General features: G+C 61.1%; 1 protein-coding gene across 1 annotated transcript; it reads right to left on the bottom strand.

The window, feature by feature from the left end:
* Positions 1-1,854: 1,854 nt before the first annotated feature.
* LOC123392891 (NUT family member 2G-like) lies at positions 1,855-9,088 on the bottom strand. Its single transcript, XM_045083041.1, is given in 11 exon segments — positions 1,855-2,180; positions 2,315-2,421; positions 2,535-2,902; positions 3,609-3,839; positions 3,842-3,906; positions 4,362-4,501; positions 4,903-5,031; positions 5,956-6,232; positions 6,235-6,657; positions 7,901-8,043; positions 8,851-9,088. Coding segments are annotated over 10 exon segments (2,082 nt in total). The 5' UTR covers positions 7,917-8,043; positions 8,851-9,088.
* Positions 9,089-9,487: the final 399 nt, after the last annotated feature.

The raw sequence follows: 9,487 nt of genomic DNA, 5'->3' as shown, positions 1-9,487 counted from the left end.
TACCCAGTAGTGCAATTGCTGGGTCATAGGGTAGTTCTATTTGCACATTTTAGGAACCTCCATGCTGTTTTCCAGAGTGGTTGCACCAGCTTGCATTCCCACCAAGAGCGTGAGGAGGGTTCTCCCTCCGCATCCCGCCAGCATCTGTCATTTCCTGACTTGTTGATTTTAGCCATTCTGACTGGGTGAGGTGATATCTCATTGTGGTTTTGATTTGTATTTCCCTGATGCCGAGTGATACGGAGCACTTTTTCATGTGTCTGTTGGCCATCTGGATGTCTTTGCAGAAATGTCTGGTTCATGCTTCTGCCCATTTCTTGATTGGATTATTTTGTTCTTTGGGGTTGAGTGGTGCTAAGTTCGGTATAGATTTTGGACACTAGCCCTTTCTACTGATATGTCTTTTGCAAATATCTTCTAACCCTTTGTGGGTCAGTTGTCTTTTGTTTTTGGGGGGTTAACGGGTTTTTCCATTGCCGTGCTAAAAGCTTTTGGATCTTTGATGAAATACCATATGTTTCATTGTTTGGCCCTTGGCTCTGTGGTCTGTTGGTCGATGTTTCTATCGTACGATTCTTGCTGCTGCGTCTGGCGGTTGAAAGAGGTTTGCCGCCCTGTGTTTCTCAAGGATTTTGATGGATTCCTTTCTCACACTGAAGGTCCTATTTTATGCCTTTTGAGCTAGCTTTCGCCTGTGCTGGTGTAAGGAAATGGGTCATTTCATTTTTCTGCACATGTTGACATGGTCCAATTTTTCCCAACACCAACTGTATTGAAGAGGCTAGTCCTTTTTTTCCATTCACATTCTTTCCTGCTTTCGTCAAAGGTTAGTTGACCATAGAGAGGTGAGGGCTATTTATGGGCTCTCCATGCTGTTTTTCCATCGAGACGGTCCAGAAATCCCGCCACGGGACTTGCCGCCTGCGCCACCGGCTGTGGTTCCTGTGTGTGCACACCGTGGCCCCGTGCCCCCACCCACCCTCATTCCGTGCCCCATGTCCATCCTCACTGGAATTGGGCGGATCTCCCACTGGCCCTCCCATCTCGGTGATCCCGATGGGCACCGGAAGACACTCCTGCTACCACGAGCCCCGAGGCCCAGATCCCATCTCCTCAGGCCCCGCACAGGGAGCCCTGCAGGAGCTGAGTACCCCCCCGCCCAGTCGGACCCGTGGCAGAAGCTTCGGGGAGGCATAGGGAGCTCCGGAAGATGGGGCTGTCTGCGGACTTCATTCTCAAAAACGGTCGTGGTGCAGAGGGCTCCCCTATCCCTGGACGTTCATGGATCCGGATGGTGACGGGAGCCCCAGGAATGCCCCTCAGGCTCTTCCATCCCCGTGGGGAATGGGGAGCCCCACACGCCGGTGGCAGCCGACACGCCATTAGGAAGAAGTGGCCCAGAGCGTTTAACGGAAAACTTAACTTTATTCCCCATTTACACAAGGTGCCTCAATGGGCTACAGCACACCCCACCCCCACAGTCATGGCCTGCCTCCCTCCCTCCCTCCCTCCCTCCTTCTCCCCCTCCCTCCCCCCCCCTCCCTCCCACAGCCAGGATCAGCACCAGGTTGAGAAGGACCCCCTAGGCTCCTTGGGGGGCCGCGGGAGTGCCGGCCCTGGAGCGCAGGCCCACTTCTCCCTACTGGCTGCAGTGACGCTTCCTTCTCCTCCCCTGTGACCAAGGAGTCACGCCTTCTCTTTGCAGGCTGTGAGGGGTGAACCAGCCCCACAGCCAAGGCCGGCCCTCCCAGACACCCTGAGGTTTGGCCCCAGGCAGGGGCAAATCTTTGCCACAGAGGCAGGACCCTCACACAGAGCCCGCTTCCTGGACTTTGTAGCTGGGGCGGTGGGCCGTCACCGAGGCCTGTTTCTCTGAGGAGAGGGGGGCCCGTGGAGGCCCCCTGCGGCCCCCCAACCGCCAGGGCTGGGGATGACTGAGGCAGGAGCGGGACTCTGGGAGAGCCTCCAGGGCAGCAGCCTGTGCTGAGAGGCCAGGAGGAAGGCCAGGCTGGGGAGCTCCTCCTCGTCCTCACTGGACCCATCCACCAGCCCTCGAGTTGTCCCTAGCAGGAGGGGCCTCTCTGAGAAGCGGGGCATCTCTGGGGCCCGGTCCAGGGGCGGCACACCTTTGCCCCTCCGGAGGGGCGGGGACCCGTCGGGCCCTGGGTGCAGGGGGCCTCCTGTCGTCCGGGACAGAGAGCAAAGGCTCCGGGCCCCGACAATTGTTTCTGTGCTCGGCCATGCCTCTGAAGGTCTTGGCCGTCGGTGTCTGCTGGGCAGGCTTTGTCGCTGACCCCCAGCCCCATCCCGGGACCGGTTCTCGTGCTCAGCACTGGGGGCCCGACCGGGCCGCGCAGAGACGTGGCGGTGCCTGCACACCCTCCTCCGTATTCAAGGCCCGCCAGTCTTTTCTCCCACCAGCTGAGGAAAGAGGGGACAGTGACTGGCCAGCATAGGCCAGTGAGACGGGGGCATGGGACGGTGGCACCGGGGGAGGCAGGGAGGGTGACCCACGAGGCTGTGGCTCTGCTGACATCCCCCTAGTCCCTCCCTCCCTCCCGTCCCAGGGCTGCCCATCTTCCATTCCCATTCTCTGCTCTGTGCCCCCCCGACGCTGGCCTCCCCAGTGCTGTGATTCACAAGAAGCAAAGGGGGACAGAGTCATGTGGGTCTCTGTTTTGGGTCCCCTCCTCGGGCTCACCTGGGACCCCACTCCCTCCCCCTGCATCGCCTGGGTCCCCTGCATCCCGCAGCTTGCCTGGAGCCCGTCCTTCCCCGGGCTCACCTCTGCGGGGCTGAGCCCTTCCTCCTGCTCCAGTTTCTCAGCCAGGGCCAGGAGGTCCAGCTGTGGTTCCGAGGACAACAATTCCGCCAGGAAGCTGGGGTGGATGACTGCCTCCACCTGGGACAGAGGAAAGAGGCTGGGGCCCAGACTTGGCAGGGAGCCCCCTGTGAGCCAGGAGGGTCGGCAGGAAATGCGGAAAAGTGAAGACACACCCATCCTTCTCCAGACGGTGGGAGAAGTTTTCACGATACAGTCACTGGCCTCTCTCTCTCTCTCTCTCTCTCTCTCTCACACACACACACACAGACATGCATGTGTGCAGACACACACACACATTCACACATGTGTGTACACAGAGAGACAAAACCTGGACATGCACACAGACACACACCCCCCCAAAACATACGTGCACTCTCAGACACCAAAGGACATACCCCTAGGCCGACACACACGTGAGCGGACACACAGGACCACATGCAGACATACACAAAGACATCCACACAAGGCACAAATGCACACGCACAGGCCTCTATGCGCACACGCATGGGTATGCACATGCACAAACACACACGAACACACAAAACACGATGCTTGGGCATGTGGGCACACACACGTCCACGTGTGTACGCACGCCTGCGCGCACAGCAGTATACACACATGCCTGCACGCACGTGGCAAGTACACAAGGATGCACGCACACATGCGCACACAGCCCAGGAACAAGGAAAGCGCTTAATGCCAAAGGCCTGGGCTCAGCCCCGAACTGGGCGTTGGAGTGCCAGTCCCTGGAATCTTCCAGACACCAGGCTGCGGGCCAGCGCACCTTGGTGATGAAGTCTTCCTGGGAACACAGCTCGTCAATGTAGCTCAGGAGACCCGGGTCCGGGGAGGTCGCGGCCTCGTCCTGCTGTGGCTCCTTTCCGTCCTCTCCCCATTCACCTGCCGGGCCCCCCGGGGCTGAGCGGCCAGGCCCCAGCAGCCCCTCCATGATGTCCACGTACTCTCTCACAGCCTCTGGAGGGATCTCCTTGGGCGCCTTGGTCTGCCGGCGCCGCGCGGGGGTCGGTGTGGCTGCAGGCGGGAGGGCTGGGCCCTGGAACCCGCCTTCCTGGGAACGCACGCTGAGGCAGAGCGAGAAGGAGGGAGGAGGCGTGAGCGGCTCGGGCAGAGCATCGGGAGGGCAGGGTTAGGGGGACACTGATGTCCCTGGGGGCTGGGTCAGGGCCACCGGAAGCTATGGGCACCGTGGGACTGGCAGAGCGGGGAGGAGGAGTGTCTCACAGCCAGCCACGTGAGCAAGGGCGGACCCCCTGATCCTCCAGGGGTCTCCCCACGGCCCACTCCCCACAGCCCCACTCCCCACTTGGTGCCAGGTCCTCTGACAGGCGTGGGGCGAGGAGTCAAGAAATTCACCAGGTCAATACCCGTCCTGACAAAGGGCAGCTGAGACCCCCGGCTGATCTGGTCAAACGACCAATGTCCCCTTGTGGGAGCAGACACGACCCAGGGACAGAGGCCTTTCCCTGGCCCCCACAGCCATTGGCCACCCGCGGTCATGGGGATGTGGGGGCCTTACCTGGCTGCGGGCCCGCTCCCGCGGCTGGGGGCCCCCGCCGTTCAGGCTTCGGGGGCGCTGGGGGAGGCAGGCCCTGGGCCACCTTCACCCACTGTAACTTCCGCATCTGCATCTCCTCCTCCATCTCGAATTCCATGAACCTGGGGGTGAGGAGTCCCAGGCCGCACTGAGGAGGGGGCCCCAGCCCTGGAGCCAGCAGGGCCAGCAGCAGGTCGAGGGACCGGGAGAGGCGGGGCCTTGGAGGGACGGCCGTGGCCCCGGCCACCAAGGAGGAGGCAGGCGGGCTGTCCGGCGCATCGCCTCCACCACCCCCTCAGGGAGTTGAGTCGGAGGGAGTCCGACCCCAGGCGAGGAGGCCTCAGGATCCCCAACCCCGTCCTGAGACCTTCTGGCGGAGCTAGGGGTGGGTCCAGAGCAAGGGAAGGTGGAACCGCCAGGGAGGTGGGGAGGGTGGCCCACTGGGACAAGCGAGCATCAGCATAGCCAGACCCTGCCCCCGGCCCACTCGCCCAAGAGCCCCGGGCCAGAGAACCTGACTTACTTTCCCGCCATCTCGTAGTAGATCAAGCGGTCAAAGTTGCTTTTGCTCTGCCACTCCTGCACGGCCCGCCGCACTCCCTCTTCCAGCGTCATCTTGGGCTTCAGGCGCGCCAGGGTCCGTAGCACCGGGCTGTAAGGCGTCGGGGTCAGGGGGCCGGCTGCAGTCCGGTCACCCCCAGCCTTCCCCGGATCCTCTGGAGCCCGTGTCCCCCACCCAGCATGAACGAGTGCTGGCAGGTGACAGGGGGTGTCGGGGTGTGCAAATCAACCTTCACCACCACCACCACGGTCACCGCCTCCCACCACACCACAACCAGCCCTGGGCTCCGGGCACCAGGCTGACTGTCCACTGACAGGAGCAGGGACGGGGTGGCCTGGGAAGTCAGTCCTTCTGGACTCTGCCTCTTGTAATAATACTCGCGGACATCAAGGTGCCCAGCAATGAGTCCAGCCTGGAAATGGCAGGAAATGCCATCACCCCCCGTGTTCAGGAGGGACCTCAGATGCCAAGGCCAGGCCTGCCCGGTCAGAGCTCCGCAGGAAGGATCCCCCACCCTCACCCCTACACCACCTCTGCTCCCTCCCCTCCAGTTCTGAGGGATCCTCTGGGACAGCGAGGGTGGGGCCCGCACAGGACCTCTGCTGGCCCTGCAAGTCCCAAGTCTCCTCTGCTGGGCTGGTCCCCTGGCCGTGAGATGCCCCAGGCCCGGGTTGCATGGAGACAGGATGACCAAGAGTGCGGCACCCAAACCACAGCCGCTCCTCTGACACCCGGACCCTATCTGCCTGTGAGTCCCCAGCGACTGTCACCGTGATGTCTCTGCAAGGTACAGGTTGGCTGGACAACCCCCCCCCCCCCCCCCCCCACACACACACACCGCCCCCCCAGTGTTAGTTGAGATGCGTGACTGAAAGGTGTCCTGGACCGGAAAGTGCCTTCCTAGAGCAGGGTCCCGGCCCCTGACCTTCCTCCCAGCGGCCCTAGATCACCGCCCTGTGTGCGCGCCCCAAGGTGGGCCTGCGTGAGGGCTGAGGGAGAGCCGAGGCCACTCACATGAGAAAGCAGGAGAGAGCTTCTGCGTCGGGGGGGCTGTGCGGGAGGTGCCTCCGGGCCAGCGACTTGAAGCGCTGCCAGCGCCTGAAGTTCTCGTAAACACTCTTGGGGTTACAGGAGTCCTGGGGCGAGGCCGTGGTCCGGCTCCTGGAAGCTCCGTGAGGCTGTGGCCTGGCGTTGACTGGGGGCACGACGGTGGTCAGCTGCGCGACTGGGGGCTGAGCCGGAGGTGGAAGGCTTGGGGCCAAGCCTCCCTTGCCGGCCTGGGAGCCCCCACGGCCGAGGCAGGCATGCTGGTCTCCACCGCAGAGGCTGTCACGAAGATGGGTGCGGGACACGCAGCACCCCCACCGAGGGCCCCTGGAGCACTCCAGCTGAGGGGGGCCGGAGTGAGGACGATGGTCTGAGTCTGGGGGGTCACGGAGCACCCCTGTTCTGACCTGACCTGCACAGTGACATTGCAGGTCCCAGTCCCATTGGGGCCAAGGCCAGCCTCTCCTGCCACCAGCGGAGTCCTGGAGAAAGCTGGCAGCACCAGGGGGCCACCAGGAGGGAATGGCTGGGTCAGGAGGGGCGGCGGGTGCTGCCCCCAGAGTGGCCGGTGGGGGGCGCCGGCAGTGGGTGGGGGGAAGGGCCGTGCCATGAAAGCAGACAGGGAGGCTCCCGGGTCCGTGGCCACATGGCGTCCCAGCACTGCAGATGCTGTGGACAGAAGGAAAGGGCCGGATGGGGTCAGAGAATCCGCAGCCGGGAGGGAGGACCCGGGACACCCTTAGTCCCCGGGAGCAGAGCAGTGAATCCCGTGGCTTCGCGTGAGGGGCATCACACAGCAAAAGGTGCAGTTTGCCAGTGTCCCAGAGTCCTTTCCATGCTCTGGCCTCCCGCAGGGACCTCCCGCCCCCGCCCCTCCCAGCACGTCATCCTGTCTGCCCAGCAGAGGCCGTTGGGCCAGCACTGCCTCTGAGAACCAGCCACGGACCCCCACACACGACTCTCCAGCCTCACGGGCGGCCTCCCAAGACTCGGGTCTGGGTGGAACCCTGACCTGTGGGAAATGGCCTCAGCAGCCTCCCTGGCCGCTGGAGACCTTCTGCAAGGTCCATCCTAGGCACCTGGAGGGGCCCTGTGAACAGACAGCGTCTGAACCGTTCGGGCCCCTCTCCCGCCAGCCTTCCGGTCCTCGAGGCTCCCGGCGAATCCCACCCTCTACTCCCCGGCCCGGCACAAGCGAACAAGAACACTTGACCTGGATCTCTGCCAGGACAGCTCCCCCCAAACCCTGCGGTAAGCCCGTCTCAGAACCATCCACACACCCTGGACACAGGGCCAGCCTGGGACAGCAGCCCAGAACACAGGACAAGAGGAAGCAGGTGGGAACTGCGATTCCTCAAGAGGGGAGCGACCCAGAGCAGCTGAAGAGCCCGAACCCTACCTTGAGGCCACCTGGTGCCACGACCCTGCCGAATCCAAGACAAGGCCTATGAGGCCTGGGGGCACGTGGGCTCAGAGTGACCACCGGCCCAGGTCTCGGGCAGGACACGCCATTGCACACTGGGCCGCACACAGTCCCATGGAACGGCGTTCTGGCTAAGACCGGCCTGTGCCGCCCTCATGACACACTCCCACCTCTCCCTGCACCGGGCCCAAGGAGGCGTGTGTCCCCGGAGAGAATCGGCGAGACTGCCGCCATCCTTTCTCCCCACACACAGGGCGTTTCCCCCGACAGGGCCCGACCCACCTCCAAGGAGCCCCTGCCCAACGTCCTAGCAGGTTTCTGCAGACTCCCAGCCTCTCAGCCCCCAGGTCGCTGTCCCTGGGGGTCCAGTGCGCTCCCTTCCTCTACCTAACGCCACCCAAGTGCCCCTGGCCGGTGTCACATTTGAATCCCAAGGGCTTCAGGGGTGGCCTGGCCCCTGACACGTCCAACCCAAAGCCAAAGACTCACCTCCTTGGAAAGCCATCCGCACAGGCAGAGGACGCTGCCGCCTGGCAGCCTCCACAGTGACAAAAGTCAGGTCCGGGCCCCACACGGTGAGCTGCTGCAGGAGAGACACTCAAGACCCAAGCCAAGGCCAGGAAAGTTTGAATCTAAACAGGGTGAGAATGCATGACCTCATGACATTCTGTGGCGGGGGAGGGGCGGAGGGCCCCTGCCCTGGCTGGCGGTGGGGAGACATTCCAAGAGTCAGGCTCGGGTAGGTGGGCCAGAACCCCAAGTTCCTTTCGAAGGATAAAGGGACAGCACAATCAGGGAGCGCCTTTCCAGGCAGTTCAGACACTGTTTTCCAGATTCACCGCATCGCGGTGTGACCCAGTGCTCCTCTGGTTCGATGTTGTATCCCGCAACCTCGCTTTGTGTCCCTCCACCCGCTCTGCTTCCTACTGGCTCTTGACTTATTCAACAGGGGCTGGACTTCCTGTACAAAAGCCAGAACAGATATGCTGATGAGCACATGGGTCCTTAAGGCCACGTGGAAATGAGGGTTTCAAACCAGCTCGGTGTCAGCAGATCCCGTGGGTTTGCTCACACCTCGTTCTCCAGCCTCGGGTGCTCCTGTGCCCAGTGCCCTGCGGAGCTCGGAGCCGAGCAGATCCAGCAGCAGCACCGGCCTTACTAGGGTCCCTTTCTCTGGAAAGCCCCGGTGTCTCACAGAGAGAGTTCGTGCACCCTACCATGCGCGACCAGAAATCACGATGTCCTGTTCCTCGGCGTATTGTGTTGCTGTTTGATATGGATTTCTAACCTCTTTCACTACCTTAGTGGAAACTTTCTAACGAGCAATACCTTTGGTTCAAAGTCACACTGTGCATAGTAGACTGCGCAGGGACGCCTTTTTCCTCCCACCTCTTCCTCCTGGCAACCCGGCCCCCTTTCTCCCAGGAACCCAGTGTTACCTTTGTCTTTTAGATCTTTGGAGAGATGGCATTGTGCCTCAAAAAGTAAATGTACGCTCTTCGTTTCTCCGGCTGAACGTTGATACAGGTCCCAAAATGTGTGTGGCCATGCACAGTGATTGTTCTTGTCCTGGTAATGCGGCTCCTCTCCTCCTTTCTGGAGGGTGGATGCCCAGAAGAAGTGCTACAGTCCTCCTAAATTCGAAGGGCCCCATCCAGGAAGGCTGGCCAATTTTAGCAAATATAACAATAATAAACACTCAATTAAATTAGAATCACAGATAAACATGGAATCGACGTTTCCAAGAATTGTGTCCCATAAAATATTTGAGATATACTTTTCTTATATAAAAAAAAAAAAAAAAAAGATTTAGGGCGCCTGGGTGGCTCAGTGTGTTTAAGCTGCTGCCTTCGGCTCAGGTCATGATCTCAGTGTCCTGGGATGGAGCCCCACATCGGGCTCTCTGTTCAGCGGGGAACCTGCTTCCTCCTCTCTCTCTGCCTGCCTCTCTGTCTACTTGTGATCTCTCTCTGTCAAATAAATAAATAAAATATTAAAAAAAAAAAGATTTATTTATTGGGATGCCTGGGTGACTCAGTTGGTTAGGCGGCTTGCTTTCGGCTCAGGTCATGATCC

Source organism: Mustela putorius, unplaced genomic scaffold (genome assembly GCF_011764305.1).
Source record: "Mustela putorius furo isolate JIRA1106 unplaced genomic scaffold, ASM1176430v1.1 tig00000680_pilon_pilon_pilon, whole genome shotgun sequence".
Classification (NCBI taxonomy): domain Eukaryota; kingdom Metazoa; phylum Chordata; class Mammalia; order Carnivora; family Mustelidae; genus Mustela; species Mustela putorius.
This window is presented reverse-complemented; position numbering and strand designations above follow the sequence as displayed.